The 19925-nt window shown below is 38.8% G+C and overlaps 1 protein-coding gene across 1 annotated transcript in view; it reads left to right on the forward strand.

Moving 5' to 3' along the window:
• The window catches only part of LOC127629000 (band 4.1-like protein 1), a 91385-nt gene that overhangs the window by 68635 nt on the left and 2825 nt on the right, over positions 1-19925 (forward strand). The window contains exons 11-22 of the mRNA XM_052106005.1: positions 1202-1377; positions 1867-2066; positions 2952-2990; positions 5855-5890; positions 7454-7606; positions 10895-10945; positions 13131-13520; positions 13944-14189; positions 14409-14459; positions 15555-15647; positions 16218-16298; positions 17254-17370. Coding sequence (XP_051961965.1) covers positions 1202-1377; positions 1867-2066; positions 2952-2990; positions 5855-5890; positions 7454-7606; positions 10895-10945; positions 13131-13520; positions 13944-14189; positions 14409-14459; positions 15555-15647; positions 16218-16298; positions 17254-17370 — 1633 coding nt within the window. The remainder of the gene's footprint in view (positions 1-1201; positions 1378-1866; positions 2067-2951; positions 2991-5854; positions 5891-7453; positions 7607-10894; positions 10946-13130; positions 13521-13943; positions 14190-14408; positions 14460-15554; positions 15648-16217; positions 16299-17253; positions 17371-19925) is intronic.

Consider the following 19925-nt stretch of genomic DNA (forward strand, 5'->3'; position numbering starts at 1 on the left):
TATAAACCAAGACAGCACATTCATAAGAAGTTGGTAGTGTAAATGGAGAGGATGCAATGAAATAGAAGAATAGAAATATGAACTTACATTCTTTTGTGCATTAACTGTTCCTTGTTAAATGTCACATATTTCAGTGACAGTGACACACTCCTTTTATATGCATGGAAAATGTGATTCGTGTCAGGATTTGGATGTTTGCTCTGTTAAATTTAAGAGAATTTATAAGTATTATTAATAATTTTCATCTACTGACATACAAATCATGGCTACATTTTGTTTAAAATTACACTTTAATGGAAATATAATAAAAATTAAGAAATGGTCAAAAAAATCATACCAAATCCAAATATTTTACCCTCTCCAACTTCTTCCACCGACCCCTTTTGCAGACTTAAAAATCATTCTAAAAAACAGGTGGAAAAATACCAATATAAATTAGATCATATGTAAAATTGTAAATATAGCCTAAACAAAATAGTAATAATAATTGCAAAAAATAAACCACGACCACAATAAAGTTATCACAAATATCATACATTTTTCTTTCATAAAAGTGCTACAAACGGGACATTATTTGATGTTCCACAATATTTTCAGAGTTTTGACTTTATTACCTCTTGCTGGTAATCTCCAAACTACAAATGCAGGAACTGAGTTTAGACTTTGCACTGAAAACAGACATGCTTTTGAAATGTCTTAGCACAGTGACCCATTTCTCAGGAAAATAAAAAATTGCACTTTGCACCACTTCATTATCATAAAATACACCCATAGTTTGCATGCATACACCCACAGATAGTGCAAACTCTCCCACCCACGCCCAGTTGCGCTGTGTTCTGACACAAAATTTGCACTTAGAATTAGTTCTGCTCTCATGAAAATTGGAAATGACGTAGTGCACAGTAGTTGTGCGTAAAGCTGCACTTAGTGCTGCCACAAATATATAGACCTGTGACTTTATTATAGCTACTTATTATTTTTCTGATATGTGTAAATGGTTCTTATGATATATGAAAAATATAGCCCACATGTAGCTGCCTTCATATTTTTGCAAGGGGGGGTCCCTTCCAAGGGTATCATCATATTTGGGGTCCTTGGCATCAAAATATTAAAAACCCCTGTTATGATGTACAATCCGCTCTCATACTTTTGTAACGGGTTCTTCGAGAAAAAAAATCTGCTTTGTGATCTCCTCCTTTAGATTGGTCTCTCCTGAGCCTCCACCCAAAGGTTTTCTTGTGATTGGCTCAAAGTTTCGTTACAGTGGGCGGACCCAAGCCCAGACTCGTCAAGCCAGTGCTTTAATTGACAGGCCAGCTCCTCAGTTTGAGCGATCAGTCAGTAGGAGGTACCTGCTGTCCCGCAGCATAGATGGAGGTAAGAACCAGAATTTCTCTTATAAAAGGACTATATTAAAAGGATTTCCCAAAATAGGGCTTAAGCAGGTTAACATCCCTTTCATCAAATAAATCTTCAATTTAACCTTCAACAAGGTTCCAACCCCTTCTAGGTGCATTGAAATTTTCATGACTTTTCTACAGTACAACTTTTCAGATTTTATTAATTTCTGTGAGTTTTCCAATGCTGGAAAAGCCAATTTTAAAATGCACTGACACTTTCAGGTTTTTCATGACCATGGTATCCCTGCTACAAATTCGCAAACATGTAATATTTGTAAAATGTCTTTCTGGGGTTTTTAATTCACTATGCAATTGCAGAGTGCATGGCTAAAACATTCTCTTGTTTATTCTAACTATTCACAGATTCGCTATGTATTATGTTTAGAAAAACTCTATTGGTCAACTCATCTTAAACTTGAAATATACAGTGGAGGAATAGTCCAGCGGAAGTATGTATCTCTTTCAGAATCTGCTTTAGGGGACACTTTGGACCAACTCTCCCAGCACACCTCTTGTGAGCCTGTGCACAGTCTTCCCAGAGATGAGCTGGACCAGGACTACCTGGAGGGTCTGGATCAGGACTTGGACCGAGATCAGGTTTACGAACAAGCTGAATATGAGCATCTAGAGGGTGACTTCACTGCTTCTATGACTGTGGAGCTCAAGGTTCTGTGCACACAACAGTTTTTAGTTTTAATATTTTTAATATTTGTTTTTTGGGTCATTATAATGAATGAATTACATATTTATGCATTTGGCAGATGCTTTTATCCAAAGTGACTTACAGAGCCCTTATTACAGGGACAATCCCCCCAGAGCAACCTGGAGTTAAGTGCCTTGTTCAAGGACACAATGGTGGTGGCTGTGGGGATCGAACCAACAACCTTCTGCTTAACAATTTAGTGCTTTAGCCCACTACGCTACCGCCACCGCCACCACCACTCCAATTACATATAATGAATGAATAGAATTACATAGATCAATGTACTTTTCTTGTCCTTAAATTATAAATGCATTGAAGTGATCAACTATATTCTCTTAAAAAAGGAAAGAACTATCTATTAAACAGATTTAAATCAAGATTGGGCCATTTAGATAAAGAATATCATCTGGAAGCTCTGTACAAGTTCTTGTAGTTCAAGTTCTGTTGAATGCCCTTGAAATCTAGATGGAGACATTTAAATGTTGTTCCTAGAACATGTTAACATCTGACTAACACTCCCCTCACTGCCACTTCTGATTCAAACAGTAACCTACCTCCCTACCTTTCCCTACCTCTACCTTTTCTGTGCCTGTCTGTTTAAGTCTCTTTATCTCTAACTTTCTATGTTTGAGTCTTAAATATTTATTTTTATGCCTGCATGTTTTCTTAACATCTCTTTAGAATTGACTTTCCTCCCTCTAACATCTACAAATCTGTCCTGTACTCTCAGCTTCCTCCCCCTGTCTGCTAATTGTCTTAATCTAAAACAGATTTTGCACTGTCCTCCCTGCTAACCCTTCACTGCTGTTCTCTAACTATTGCTTATTTCTTTATCCGCTCACGGACAGAGGGAGGAGGCCGGCTCTCCTGTAGACTCTAAGACAGAGGTATTTTTGGAGTGACGTATCTATCTGTGTCTAATTGTCTGTCATTGTCTCAACTGCACTCTGAATCTGCATACACACTGCTAGCATGGCTTTAGAGTGCCTAAAATGAAATAGCAGTGTGATTGCTTGCCACAAAGCCTTTGCAGATTTTTTCTTGACACTCAAATGAGATTGTTGTTATTATGTAATTGTAATAGTATTGTAATTGTTGAACCTAAAAGGTACTTGTTGTTTTTGAGCTTTAATGTCTAAAGCTCAGAAGGGAAAAAATACTCAACATAAGCTCATACGACTCTTGCACTATATTCCAAGACTTTGGAAATAATAGACTAGTATTGTGTAAGGAACAGATAAAAATGCAAAATGTATTCAATAAAAAACTGTTCCCTCTGCATATTCAAATTTGGCACGACAAGAATGGTTAGAAAAATTTGAAAACCAATGGAACTTGTTATCTTTGAGGTCAAACCTGGTGTGATGCCTCTTCAAGTGCAAAGTTTGAATATGCATAATGAGTGCAAATGACATTTGAGAACTGCAGTAGGGGACGTTTTTTGGTGAGTTAAGACTAGGGATAGACTGATATAATCCTTGCTGATAGCTGCTTTTTGGAACTATTTTATCTGCAAAAACCTGTGGCAATTTTTGCCAATATTTTTTTCATCATTACAAAATAAGAGTTCCAGGTGTGTTTTGGGCTTGTTTATACTTTGTGGGGGGGGGGGGTTTAGTTGGGATTTTAGTTTAACAATAAACTTCATATGGTATTTTATTTATTTAGGACTCTGTACCATCATAGTAAATTAAGAATAAGACATGCAAAATCCACTACTGGTCGACCTATAGTTATGACTTACATTTTGGTCTGTTCTTTGCACAAGACTCTGTTATGTTTGTTTTCTGTGGCTTCTGAAGACTTGGAATATAAAGCAATATAATGAAGTTCTGTGCTATATCACTTACTTTACGCTAAATAGTACTTTTTGTCCATTTTGGAGCTTGACAGCCTCTCATCGCTGTATTCTTTCATTGTATGGAAAAGAGCAGGTTAGAGAGTCTGCATAAATTAGTACTGTATGTAAAGAAATACAGTAAGAAGCAAGAAATACAGGTTTGGAAATTTTTTATTTTGAATGATGCATTTACATTTTTGGGTGAATAACATTTTTTTTTCATCTGCATAACCTTGATGTTCATTATTCTGATCTGCACAGTAGAAGCTCTTTGTAATCTTATGTAGGGGAGTAGTTCAGAGATCTGAGGTTTGCCATATTGCCAGCTTAGTCTTGTTTTAGCATCATGTTGACATAGACTAATTGTTGAACAGCCTGTGTATTGATTTGTGCTCTAGAGGTTTTGTAGAGATTAGGGATGTTGCTGGTGTATCATTTATCCATGCTCACTGATACTCTTGAGTACATCCACCTCATGAGACATGTATGCATAATGGCAGAAAAGCTCGGGAGATTTGTGTCACTGAACTGGATATATCATTTGATCAATATCTACAGTGGCAGACAAAAGTTTGGAATGATGTAAATATTTTGCTCTTATGGAAAGAAATTGGTACTTTTATTCACCAAAAGTGGCATTCAACTGATCACTGTATAGTCAGGACATTAATAATGTGAAAAATTACTATTTGAAGAAGTTCTGAAATGTTTTTTACAATTGTAAGAGTTCTCATTAAAAAATCCTCCACATACAGCAATGACAGCTTTGCAGATCCTTGGCATTCTAGCTGTCAGTTTGTCCAGATACTCAGGTGACATTTCACCCCACACTTCCTGTAGCACTTGCCATAGATGTGGCTGTCTTGTCGGGCACTTCTCACTCACCTTACAGTCTAGCTGATCCCACAAAAGCTCAATGGGTTTAAGATCATAACACTCTTTTCCAGCTGTTTTCTGTTGTCTGTTTTTCTTTGCCCACTATAACATTTTCTTTTCGTTTTTCTGTTTCAAAAGTGTCTTTTTCTTTGAAATTCTTTACATAAGGCCTGCACCTCTGAGTCTTCTCTTTACTGTTGTACATGAAACTGCTGTTGAGCAGGTAGAATTCAATAAACCTGTCACCTGAGGATCTATGAGGTGTCTATTTCTCAAACTAGAGACTCTGATGTAGTTATCCTCTTGTTTAGTTGTACATCTGACCTTCCACATCTCTTCTGTCCTTGTTAGAGACAGTTGTCCTTTGTATTTGAAGACTGTAATGTTCCATGGTAATTTCAAGCATTGTATAGCCTTCATTCCTCAAAACCATGATCAACTGATGAGTTTCTAGAGAATGCTGTTTTTTTGTGTGCCATTTTTGACCTAATATTAACCTTGACATACCAGTCTAATGCATACTGTGGCAACTCAAAAACAAACACAAAGACAATGTTAAGCTTCATTTAACGAACCAAATTAGCAATTCAGCATGATTACTTAAGAATAAGGTGTTGGAGTGATGGCTGTTGGAAATGTGGCCTGTCTAGATTTGATCAAAAATGACTTTTTTCAAATAGTAATGGTGCTGTTTTTTACATCAGTAATGTCCTGCTATACTTTGCGATCAGTTGAATGGCACTTTGGTGAATTAAAGTACCAATTTCCTTCCGAAACATCTAAATCTGTACATTATTCCAAAATTTGTGTATGTGAATAAGTAATGTCTAAACCTATGTATCTGGGGTAGTGACACAACCTAATTCACTTTCTGTACTTCCATGGCTAATGTCAACGTCTGTATGAGTGTTCCTCTCTCTGTTTGGCTGCTTGTTTTCTGAATCAACCATGCTCTGCCTCTCTGTCTCCACCGGCCTCTGCCACCCCGTTACCTGGCTTGCACCATATCCCTCCCCCACCACCCCTTTATCCCAGTCGGACCAGGACTTGGCCCCACGTCCTAAACAGGAGGTACTGTTTCTTATGGATCCACAGCCTGAGCCGTCTCTCTATCAGTGACTACGTGTTTGTAGTTTCACTTTTTGTACTTGTCTTCTAGAGGGAGTTCCAGAAACTGAGCCAAGATGGGGGTCCATCTGACATTGTTGTTTGTTATCTACACTAGCATGTTTCATGTCTTATGTGCTGCTTTGTTGTCTTAAATGTTGAAGAAGTGATGTAGAGATTCTTTTTGGCTTAACTTGTGACTTGTTAGCCTTTACATTTTAACAATTACTTTACATAACCAACCACATTTACAAGCTTTTCCTGTAGTGAACAAATGACACAGTATCTTAAATGATAGTGTTTATCACTTATGATGAAGGACTGCGGTTTGAGTGCTAGAGAGCACACAAATCTACATGAGCCAAAAGTGTCATTAAAGCACCACAAAATGGTTGCTCAAAAAATTGTGGACCACACTCTCTTAAAATGTAATAGATAGACTATAAATGAATTGCCAACAAAAGCATTCATCAGCCAAATAACAAAAGGCAATGCATCTATTTGCACTTTTGCAGTTAATTCAAGATGCACTTTAAAGACTTTTACCCATTAATTTTACAATTCATAAAAAATCATTTGTTTAAACATAGGCCCCTATCATTTACTTAGTTTCTTCATTTAACCCTTGTGCACTCTTTGTTTTGGAATCACTGTGTTTGTTGAGTAAAGTGTTTGTGTGTGTGTGTGTTGGGGGTAAATTACTGGTAAATTACAGAGTAAATTACTGAATTATTTGTCTTTAAATTACTAAATTACATCATTCATTTTCATATAAAATAAGCACATTATATGTTATCTTCACTTCAACAAAAACCTACATTTCAGTAAATTGAAAGTGTCAAAACATCAAAAGATGTCATCCATTGGGGGTCTCTGGTGACATCTGCTGGAATAAAAATAACAATTTAATGAAATGACAACTATGTCCAGTAGATGGCCTCAGTGCTCCATGCACTGGCTGATCTCAATAAGACAAGGTTGTTAATAACTTACTTTCTAGAAATGATCACAAGTTATGCATTGAATATATTTTTAGACATTATAAAAAACAATTATTTGTCAAATTGTAGCATATTAATCCACTTGGGTTGAAGTGTCAGATTTTGCAATGATGCTCTAATATGCTGTCAAACATGACCATGCTGCCACAATCACACATCTGATTGTGTTATAAAGGAAAATTATAATTTTGTTTCCTGTAATTTATGCCATGTATGTCAATATGCCTGGCATTTAATGAGAACGTAGTTAGTGTGCAAACAGCCCAGGCTGTTTTTTACGCACTACAGTGACTTTGCATATTGGTTAATTTGGAGTTTCTAATTATTATAACATGAATTGTTTAGTGGGAGTCCTATTTATCTTTAACAGAACAAAACTACAGACCAAATTTCCTCTCTCATGGGGACCTGTCTGATTTTTTCATTACTTATGTACCTTCCACAGTTCAAACAAATATTTACAGCTGTCCAATGAACACCTAGCTGGAGGTGAGTGGTTCAACATATTGACCTGTTTGTTTTATAGCAGTTCCTGGATAAACCAGAGGATGTGTTGCAGAAACATCAAGCCAGCATCAATGAGCTGAAAAGGGCATTAAGAGAGCCTAACAGCAAACTAGTCCACAGAGAGAAACGTCTCTCTGGAGCTTCTCCAGGCAGCACTCCGGAGAAAAAATCTGTGAGTTGTTGATACCTACAGGGGATTGAATTGGAATCATGTGTTTACAGTATAATGATATTTTGTTCCAATTCTGCTTTGAAATTCCTGATAAGGATTATTTGGATATTTGTCAGTACCAGCCTCAGATTTAATGAGCCAAATGCCTAATTATTATTCACACATCTCTCTTTAAGTGGATGCTGTTAAATCATTTCATGTCATGGCTCTGGTCAAGTGCTAGTAGAAGTTTTTAACTTTAATAGAAGCTGGCTGTAGTGGTGTATTTGAACACCGCATGAATACATTTTTGTTATTAGTATTTAGTGCAAAAAGGCAATATTATTGCCTGATAACATAATCAAATGCCACTTTAAGTACTTCTGAATAGTTTTACATACATAAATGTATCACTTTTATTTAACTTCAAAACATCTACCCAACATTTTACATAATTTTCAACTTGATAACATTTTATCCCCTAGGATCAATAAATTCTTATCTTGTCTTATCTTGCATCAGGTTTTCATATGGCAAATATATACGCTTTACAAGTTACCGTAGAGGGCATGTTGTGGCACTGACAGGCCATTGAAACTGTTCACTCTATTGATATATAGGCCTCAGTGGAGTCCCTATTGATTGAGAAGCAAGATGGTTGTCAAAGGGACGTGACCCTCAGTAAAAAAGAGGAAAAGAGCAGGAGTCCTAGAGTAGCTTCATTAGCCACTGGATCCAACAGAGAGACAGAAGACAGAATGAGAGAGAAAATCCCCACCACACACAAAAACATGAGAGAAAAGCACAGTGTAGTAAAAAGGACCACAACAGAGACTGTCCTATCTCCCGAGAAGCCCCTGAGAAATAGAGCTAAAAGCCCTGCTTTAAGGTACAACCATTTCCAGGGTTGCGGTTTTTTAAAGGATAAAGCGCATGATAATGGGCACATGCAGGACAGATGTGCAATGGAGAATGTCATTCATGCAAATGGGTGTAATGAATATGCACCAGAGAGGCACTGGGCTGATACAAATTACATGGGTGTAACCCATGCAGAAGACAAGACTCAGGATTTAGCAAACTATGTAGAGAGAAGCTTTGGTAAGGCTTCTCCCAAAGCAGCCTTAGACAAACACATTCGAGATCGATATAATGAAAGCAGATGGGAGAGACAAACCTCTGTAACAGAGATAGAGAGCACTTACACTACTAAGCAGAAGCAGATACCTAAACCAGGTGATGTAACAGCCAAAGGCTCAACAATCCAGAGACGGGATTCCACGGCAAGCGAAACATCACAGTCTGAGTTGAAACGCATTGTTCCACTGAAGCCCGAGAGGTCAAAGAAGCTGAAAGGCAATAAGGCGCCGCAAGGACAGCCAATTCAGACAAGCATTGCAGGATCATTTGATGGAAATGAAGAAACCAAATTTAAGGAAGAGCAAATTTCAGCAGTTCTAGAAGGCACTCCTTTTGCCATGCAAGCCCTGATCAGTAATTGTCAAAATAGGGAAGTCAGACAATATAACCGGCAGTCTCTCCAAGACAGTCATCTCAAAAACAGTGACGACCACAGATTTCGTATTGAACAAGATCAGTTTCTTTTTGAAGATCTGTCTTTAGTATTTGACTTTCCAACCAATTCAACATTTTCAGCTCTTGATCAGATTCCGCTTTTATACCCACCTGTAAAATCCCAGAGGACAAGAGATACACCTACCAAACACATCCCCAAAAGCGATTCTAGCAACAGACTTCACAAGAGCTCCAGCGTGGAATCTTCCAAGAGAAAAACAGTGGTAACAACTGCTTGATATCTGCTTGTCAGTCACAGGAACTAAAGCATCGCATGTAACGGCACATCCATATCTTATAGTTTTGCATAGTGCACATACTAGTAAAACATAAGCAACTGTTTCTGAGGAGAGATGAGTAGAATAGTTATTTTGTATGTGAAAATTGGCTGATAGATATATAAGTTACCATAACTGCTGTATGATTGGATGAGGACGTACCACCTCCTTTCCTCTTCCTCAACACACAGCTCAACATCTGCTTGCACATTTGAGAAAACACTTAGGATCCTCCACATAATCTTCATCGCTTAAGCTTCAGGCTTCCGTACCACTAACTTTCCACCTGATGTGTGGTATTTCCTTCCAACATAATTTCTCTGTTTCCCTCACACCAGGCATGTAGGGAATGGTTGTTGCAAGGAATCAAAAGGCCTGTGCACCATACTGCTATGCTACTGTGCCATTTTTGCAAACATAAGGGCTTCTGCAAGTAAGACTTTCAAAAATGGCCATGTTATCGCTCATGAGAAGGGCTCTGAAAGTTGATTTAACAAGGAATGGTTTTAGCTGTTGTTTGGGAGATAATATGTATACCCAGCTTCATACTATAGGAGTTAATATGTGCCCTTTAACTTGTCTGTAAAAATGAATTGATCAATAATTTATATTACAACAATAGTGCAGGGAACTTTGATGTTCTTCTCTTTTTGAGCTGCAGCTTTCACAGACTTGTTGTCAAAGCAGTAACTAGCTTATATCACCTGAAATTAGAAAAGAAAGACATTGACTGTGTTTTCATGCACGATCTTACACTGGTTATGCATAATAAACGGACAACATATAAGATCATGCAAAGGCCTTAAATGTGTTTCCTTTATTGGGTTATGGTCATAAACGTTAAAGTAAAAAACGATCGGCAGATGTAGGTTTTGCTCTGCATGTAAACACCTTTACAGGTGTTCTTAAAATGTTGATTTCTGGTGTTCTTACCTGCTTAGCTAAGTGTTGTGTGCATGACTGCATGATTTGAAATGTCATATAAATGCGGTTTTCTTGCGATGTCTAATTTTTTGAATAAGCTGATTTTTGGGAGTTATCAGTGTATTGGTGTGCATGCAAACACACTCACTGATACATCGAAAGCGCTGATGAAACTTTTCCTGGCAGTAGAAAGACTTGGACTAGAAGAGCCAGAAGAATAATCCTTAAGAACTGCTCTTTGGATCACAATGTTTAAAGTAGACATAATGTGCTGATTGCTGGCTCTTTAATGGTTATTTGCACAAAAATGCACCCAGCTGCCAAAACATATTTTAACATTTAATGGCCTTGGTACAGTATGCTGAAAACTCTAGTTCACATCTAGTTTATATATGGGACGGTCAGTTTATTCAGAAGGATATTAATGTCTGGTTGTTGATTCTGGGCCTAATCTGGGCTCCTTCCCTGTTATCTCAAATTTCAGTGCACTAACTTTGCATTGCTCTTCCTATTATTTCATCTCACATTCCAGGACCCCCTTCCCACCCCAGCAATTCATGCGGAGCCCCAGGAGGAAGCCCAGGTGCCTCATTTTTCCACTCATCTCACCCAATGCTATCTCCTTGCAACCCAGAAGTGCTTTTGCATTTTGATAAACACTACACATGACTTCTGTCTTTTGCTCCCTTCATCAAAGCATGGAATTTCTTGCATGATCCACAACCATATAACATACGAATGACATTGTATGTAATTTTAATCCACCATATGCATTAAATACCCTACGCTGTTAAGTAAGTCTAAGGCTTTCTGCATTTAGCATGATTTTAACATGAATTTGTCACAAAGAACTGTCCATATACAGGTGAAACTCGAAAAATTAGAATATCGTGCAAAAGTTCATTAATTTCAGTAATTCAACTTAAAAGGTGAAACTAATATATTATATAGACTCATTACAAGCAAAGTAAGATATTTCAAGCCTTTATTTGATATAATTTTGATGATTATGGCTTACAGCTTATGAAAACCCCAAATTCAGAATCTCAGAAAATTAGAATATTGTGAAAAGGTTCAGTATTGTAGGCTCAAAGTGTCACACTCTAATCAGCTAAACACCTGCAAAGGGTTCCTGAGCCTTTAAATGGTCTCTCAGTCTGGTTCAGTTGAATTCACAATCATGGGGAAGACTGCTGACCTGACAGTTGTGCAGAAAACCATCATTGACACTCTCCACAAGGAGGGAAAGCCTCAAAAGGTAATTGCAAAAGAAGTTGGATGTTCTCAAAGTGCTGTATCAAAGCACATTAATAGAAAGTTAAGTGGAAGGGAAAAGTGTGGAAGAAAAATGTGCACAAGCAGCAGGGATGACCGTAGCCTGGAGAGGATTGTCAGGAAAAGGCCATTCAAATGTGTGGGGAGCTTCACAAGGAGTGGACTGAGGCTGGAATTACTGCATCAAGAGCCACCACACACAGACGGGTCCTGGACATGGGCTTCAAATGTCAAACGTCTTACCTGGGCTAAAGAAAAAAAGAACTGGTCTGTTGCTCAGTGGTCCAAAGTCCTCTTTTCTGATGAGAGCAAATTTTGCATCTCATTTTGAAACCAAGGTCCCAGAGTCTGGAGGAAGAATGGAGAGGCACACAATCCAAGATGCTTGAAGTCCAGTGTGAAGTTTCCACAGTCTGTGTTGGTTTGGGGAGCCATGTCATCGGCTGGTGTTGGTCCACTGTGCTTTATTAAGTCCAGAGTCAACGCAGCCGCCTACCGGGACATTTTAGAGCACTTCATGCTTCCTTCAGCAGACAAGCTTTATGGAGATGCTGACTTCATTTTCCAGCAGGACTTGGCACCTGCCCACACTGCCAAAAGTACCAAAACCTGGTTCAATGACCATGGTATTACTGTGCTTGATTGGCCAGCAAACTCGCTTGACCTGAACCCCATAGAGAATCTATGGGGCATTGCTAAGAGAAAGATGAGAGACATGAGACCAAACAATGCAGAAGAGCTGAAGGCCGCTATTGAAGCATCTTGGTCTTCCATAACACCTCAGCAGTGCCACAGGCTGATAGCATCCATGCCACGCCGCATTGAGGCAGTAATTAATGCAAAAGGGGCCCAAACCAAGTACTGAGTACATATGCATGATTATACTTTTCAGAGGGCCGACATTTCTGTATTTAAAATCCTTTTTTTATTGATTTCATGTAATATTCTAATTTTCTGAGATTCTGAATTTGGGGTTTTCATAAGCTGTAAGCCATAATCATCAAAATTATATCAAATAAAGGCTTGAAATATCTTACTTTGCTTGTAATGAGTCTATATAATATATTAGTTTCACCTTTTAAGTTGAATTACTGAAATTAATGAACTTTTGCACGATATTCTAATTTTTCGAGTTTCACCTGTAATCTGAAATTGGACAGATATACTGTAGCTGCAGAGGAGTAATATATAAACTACAAACTTTTCATGTGCGGTATGTTGCCCTAGGTTGAACATGCTGTATCAGCACCTTATTGTCTTAGTCCTTCCTCAGAGACATGTAACGCTTCTGAACTAATACCTCCATCCCCCACTAGACTTTAGCACTCTTGAATCATCAGCCACCTCACTGTTGTCTCATCCTGAATGTGTCATAAGATTCTTGTCTTGTGAAGAAGCTGTAACATCTATTAAACTGCTGTTTCTCAGTCAACATTTGTTCTCTTAACACAGCTGGTTACTTGCACCAAGATCTACTTTTTTTGCTTCTTCAGAGAGAACCCTGGGAGAGATATTTGGGATCGGTGTCAGAAGACGACCCTGATCCAGACACTCTTTACCTGAAGGAGACCCACCTGGGCATTGAGCGCAAATGCTCGAGTATCACTGTTAGCTCAACGTCCAGTCTGGAGGCTGAGGTGGACTTCACTGTCCTCATGGACTTCCAAACTGGTATCGAGGAATTTTCCAGAGGCATGTCAGAGCTGGGAGAGAAAGACTTCTCAACTGAGTTTGGCCTCTCTGACCGGCCAACCCATCCAGCATTTATACTGGGAGCAGATCACATCTTCCTTCCTGAAGAGAGACCTGTGGATGTACAGAGGCGCGTTGAGAAACCAAAGCCCTTTGTAGAACAGAAGCTCCCGGAGGAACGTAAACCAGAGGTAGACAAGCATCTTTCTCTTTCAACAAAGTGGCTGGCTCACCCATTCACCTGTCGGAGATGTCTGAGGTGTAAATGTGCTGAAGACTGCAATCACGTCCCATTTTATGTTCTCTCATGTTCTGCAGGGCATCAGAGCAAAGCATGAAATTGCATTGGAATTTGAGTTCATGATTGATGCTAATTCCATTCCATTTGATGCTGCCCTCCATATTTGAATATCAATCAGTTCAGGTTTGATTGCTTTGATTTAAACATTTTGTTACATTTGTCATTGCTTCTTATTCTTTTTTCATCTTTTTCTTTTTTTCTTTTTTTTTTAAACCATGACTCATTGTAAACTGCCATGTTCCTAGCACTGTGTTATCAAATTTCCCAGGATCACTTCTAGGTTTGACTTGATCTGTTTAATTTCTTTCCCAAGCCCTTTGTACCCAAGAAAGCACCACGGTCAGTGAAAGCTGCCCAAGCCCTGAGGAAAGACTCGACAGAACAAGCTAATGCCCTGTCAATAAGACAGGAGAGCTCAGAATCACCTCCGATCCATTCTCTCAGTAGAGAGTGCAGTGAAATAATTACCTCCCAGGCTCTGAGGAAAACCGAGGTCAAGATCGAGACACAGCCCAATGGCTCTGAGGTCACCACGACCATTATGGAGATTTCAGACCCGGTAGAGACCTTTAAATTGTCATTCGTCCTTTACTGTAATGTAAAAAGTGTAATGTCAAAGTGTGCTAAATTGGGAAATATTCTGAGAAAATGTAACTTTGGTTAATCCAGTTACTGTAAATTATAAGTGACATAGTTATTACTTTTTAAAATGTCTTCATATTTAAATATATAGTGGTGGATCTTTTCTATATTGTAACTTCTTCAATTTCTATTATAGGATCATGGCATGGGCAGTATGCGAGAGGCTGCGTACTCAAAGGTCTCTCCTGTAAGTATGAAGGGGAGATTAAAGGAATAGTTCACCCAAAGATGAAAATTATCTCATTATTTACTCACCCTCATTTAATATCCCAGGTGTGTAAGACTTTCATTCTTCACCAGAACATACAGTATATGAAGAAAAATAGAAAAATATCTTAGCTCAGTAGGTCCTTAAAATACAGTGATCCAACTTTTGTATCTCCAAAATTCACAGATAGTCAGAATAAAAGTCATCCATATGATACCAATGATTAAATTACAGTAATGTCTTCTCAAGTCGATTCGATCACTTTAGGTGCGAAAAATAGAAATATTTCAGTATTTTTTATCCATAAACTATCGCTTCCAGTAAGCTTCACAAGGGGGTGGAGTTCACACAGTCTCTTGTGTGATGTGTTCACGTTGGCATGTTACAGACCTAATCTCACATTCTTTTTTCGGTTCAGACATCCAGGATAAGCACACAAACGCACCACTGATTTAAGAAACAGACACAAATACAGATCTAAACCAAAACCAACAAAGCTTCTGTACAGCGTTCCTCGTACTCGGTTGTAAACTGTACTGCTCTTCCGGGTGTGTCACACATGCCAACGTGATTATATCATATGCGCAAACCGCTGCTGACTGGAAGCTATGATTTAGAGTTAAAAAGATTTAGCTTTTTCGCAACAAAAATGACTGTGTTGCTTTAGAACACTTTAATTTAACTGCTGGAGTTGTATGGTGATGTTTATGCTGACTCTGTTCTTTTTGGAGCTTAAAAATCTGATCCCCATTTGAATTTCAAGCACCTACTGAGCTAAGATATTTTCTATTGTTCTTCAAATGTGGTATGCTGAAGAAAGAAAGTCATACACACCTGGGATATCATGACGGTGAGTAACTGATGAGATCATTTTCATTTTCCATTATTTTAACAATTTTAAACTGGTCAATTTATGTTTTTAAGTCTTCCAAGTGTAATACCAAATTTTTGTTTCAGAACTAGATTAAGATAAACTACATTTGTATTTAAGGTATTAAAAGTTGAAAAGAACTTTATGTCCAACATATCATGCAATTTTTTTATTTTTTTGTATTTCATTATATTCTTCTGCAGGTGAATCTTGGATCATTAACAAGAGAGAGTTCTGATTCTCCTTTAATGGTGACAGAGAATGTAACATCAGCCACTACAACTCATGTTACTAAGGTATCTGGAACAAATATGAAATGTAACTTTGTGTTTAGAACAGGTCTTCTTAGAATATTACTGTTGTGGTTTCTGCCCATTTTGTGAAAAACTCACTCTCAAAGAAAGTTTTTGATTTCAGAAGAATAGACTTTATTGTCAGACCATAAAGCCGAGTTGCCTCCAGAACAACTAACATGTCTTGAGTTTGCACCCGCTTACATAGGTCTCACAAGGCGTGGCTAAACCTTCCATACATTTTTGTTCTGTGTCTTCAGTCTGTAGTGTTTTGAGCAGAAACACATCTTTGAGGCCCCACCACTAAATCTTCTCTAGTGTCAAACCATGAGACTCAAGCTTACCATATATGAGTACCATATGTGGTCACACATTGCATTCTGAGGGGCCTAATCTTCACAGGCTTCTTTACACACACACACACACACACACACACACACACACACACACAGTAAAATACATACTTGACCATCAGAAATAATTGTAAAATAAAATGCATCAATTATACTTGATTAATGTATACTTAACATGATAAAAATACACCACATTACACATCCTTTTTTTTTTTTACAGACGGTGAAAGGAGGGTACTCTGAGACAAGAATTGAAAAGAGGATTATCATTACTGGTGATGATGATGTTGATCAAGACCAGGTGTGTGCAGAAAGAACCAGGGCTGGGTTTTCCTAACAACTGTCATATACCCGTTGTTTTTGGTCTTGTCTTTTATGCTGTAATTCTTGTTTAGTTCCTGATTTCCTTTTGATTGGTTTTCCCTTGATTGTGTTCCTCATTCCCTGATTGTTTCCCCAGGTGTTCCTTGTTTTCCCTTATGTACTTAAGCCCTTGTTTCCCCTGGTTAGTTTGTCAGTCTTTTCATGTATTTTCTATGCTGTGCTTTTTATTCTTAGTAGCGTGTTTATTTTTCAGTTAAATAAAGGTGCATTTAGATCCTCCTTCCTTGCCTACCAATACAATACACATGGCATATTATCTCGTTACTTCTCAAAAGAATTCTGAAATAACATTAGAGCTTCATTTTTAATAAAAGTACAAATATTAAAGTAATAAGCTACCCAAGGCTGTACATTATTGTGAGTTGAGTTTAACTGTGATACATGGACTTTAGTGGCTTATTGCTTGGAAAAAATGGTGGCAACTGCAATGTAATGAAAGACACCAATTTTGAATAAGCAGTTTGCTTTAATTTTAATTATAATCTGTGTAAACAATTAATTCACGATCTAATCTGTTTTAAAACATGGCTAATCCAATCAGAATTCAAGGTCAGAACCATACAGTTATTAAAGTGATTTTTACTGCTCAAAACTAAATCTGAAACGAGTTTAATGATTAATAAAAGGACAAATTTAATGTAATATCAGTGAGACTGCAGAAATGTTGTTTTCTGATTTTCTGCTTATTTCGAGGACTTCTTGTTAAGTAAATGGCAGGAACAGCTAAAAATGTAGACATACATAAAGAACGAAATATATTAATACAATAATATGAATATGCACAAATTAATCAGCATGTCAGAAAACATATTACTTATACATGAGCAGCGTGTTTTTCCCATTTAACCTAAGAAATAAATGACTTTTCACAGGCACTCGCCATGGCAATAAAAGAAGCCAAGCAACAGCACCCTGACATGTTGGTAACCAAGGCTGTAGTTGTCAGGGAAACAGAATCTTCCACTCAAGACCAACATGAGGAATCGAAGGTATTTGTCACTGCTAGCCACAGCGTGTACAATTAATCCATTCATTTTGAAAGTGCATATTATGGTTTCACTTCAGCGTTTATCTGTCATATTGAGCTTTCTGGTGTATAGCAGGTTGACAAGGGTGTAATGCCATGTCAAAGCCAGTTCAGTCAGGTAGACGGTGCTGACAAGCACACAGTTTCATTTTACAGCATACGATAAAGCTTAGTCCACATATATTAACAAATTAGGGCTGGTTACAAAAACTAAAATTATTTATTGCGATCTTCATTTCAACAATAACGACATCAGTTATTAAAGTCACACGATCAATCTTTAACTCTATGGCAGGCTTGATCTTTACATTGATCACAACCATTGTTTGGTTGTCAACAGGCCAAAGGAAAATAGAGAGAAACAACACAAATGTGAGAATCTTAAAGATCACTTTTTATTTCCTCATATTGGCACCTGCACGCTGTTTGAATGTCTGACAGGCAGCTTATGTGCACATGCACTTTGAGAGAACTTACAATGTTCCAGTAATAGAGTGCAACAATGCCTTTAGTGAGGGAATGAACCACAATCCCATGAAGTATTGCAAATTACTTAATTTAAAAATAGAAAAGTATAAAACTATTGATGTTAAGATTTTGGTTCTAAGTATAGAAACAATATAATTAAAAAATATAATAGTAGTTTGAGAGTGTAGGGAGACCAACTTGACTGCGCCATTCACAGTGCATAATGGAAGTAGGCAGTTGCTGGAGAGCTTGTTTGGTCTGCTTTATTGGCCATGATTCTCTGATTAATGGATCTTTCTCCGCTTGATCATGGACTGTGAGACATTGCAACATTTAGGCAGGCAGGGCAGGAGCAGACGAGATGACGAGGATGTGTAAAGAACCCAAGTGAAAATAAAACATGAACTTGACTAGACTAGACTTGATTTGACTATGGGTACGTTTACAAGACAACTATGTACTAAAAACGAAAACATTTTTCCATTGTGTTTTTGAAAAGTTTCGCGTACAGACGACAACGTTGTCAAAACAATCCCCTTTCACAGGGATGTGCGAAACTACTAAAAACGTCTAGGTTACGAATGTATTACATTTGTGTCAAAGAAGCAACACTAGGGGTCTCTCTTGAGCGCCGAATATACCTCTGATCTATGAAAAAAGGCCAATGAGAAGTTGGCAGACAGAATTTGCATGTCCTGCCCCCGGACATAGGGGTATAAAGGCAGAGAAATACGTCTGTTTCATTCAGGACTTTTCTGAGGAGCCGGAAATGGTCCGGCCACAACAGTGGCTCGGCTCAGCGACGTGGCCGCGAGGACACAACATCTCGTTCCCTCCATCAGAATGACCAGCTGTATCAGACTGCACGTACCCTTCCCTCAATGCCCCATAAAGTCATCGTAATCCTTATAGTTACCCTAGACAGGGGAACAAGGCGACGCTTGCCAACCTGTGAACGGGCCGAGCCTAGCTGGGCCTCTTTTCTCTCTATGTTTCTCACATAGAGTCAACGGCTGGGGCACTTACACGCATCGGGGAAGGGGGTCTTACCCAGTTTCCTATTCTTTCAGGGGGAAAAGACCCTGTGGAGACCACACCTGCCCAGAGAGGGGGAGGTAAGAGTGGTGACATACACCACATGGGCTTTTAGGTCACATGTGGGAAGTGGGCGGTGGTAGATACCGCCTCTTCGGAGGGCTGTACTCGGTTGGAGGGTCAGGCTCTTTCACTTCTTTGAGTAAGAGGGTCGCGGTTTCCGAGCGCAGGGATTTGGCATGTTCGTCATGTACTGCGGTAAAGCGGACAAAGGATATAGCTCCTTTAATGAGAATGTGAAATAAAATAAATTCAAACAAGGATTCTCCTCCCGGCCCTCCACTGGTGGATGGAGTGGTCTGCTTACTAGCTCTGGAGCGAACGTCTGTGGGAGGACGGAGGGTTCGAGCCCGGACGGAAGTCAACGAGCGTGCCGGGGGGTGGGTGGTTCGCGGGGGCGTACCCGAGCACGCTGCCATCCCCAGATCGCCTCCATCGCCAGCCAAGTCGTCCTCAATCTCGTGGGAAGAATGAGTGTTTTTTGAAGGAAAGCCGCGACCGCAACGTTGCCATGGTCATGTTCTCGCAGTGAGAACATGAACCATCCACAAACGCTGCCTCTGTGTGATCACAACCCAGACACACGAGACAGCACCTATGGCCGTCTGAAGCGGAGTGCACTCTACCGCATCCAGGAACTACACAGGGGTGGAAGGGAATCTTTATATAGACGCGTCCTGAAAAGTACTAGGAAAATACTCTTTTAGAGAAAATCACTCTTTTAACAAACACTCTTTTTAGTTTGTGCTGTCGAAGCGCCCAGGGCCAAACTGCACTGCCGTGCAGAGAAGGAGAAAGTCGCTGACGTGCACCATAGATCCAACAGCAGATCGCTCAGATGTAAGAGGAACAGGTGTGTGACTTGCAGCTCGCTACATATACGACCATCGGCTCCGAAGAAAGTTTCTGAATGAAACAGACGGATTTCCCTGCATATACCTGTATGTCCGGACA

The sequence above is a fragment of the Xyrauchen texanus genome, chromosome 35 (genome assembly GCF_025860055.1).
Source record: "Xyrauchen texanus isolate HMW12.3.18 chromosome 35, RBS_HiC_50CHRs, whole genome shotgun sequence".
Lineage (NCBI taxonomy): Eukaryota > Metazoa > Chordata > Actinopteri > Cypriniformes > Catostomidae > Xyrauchen > Xyrauchen texanus.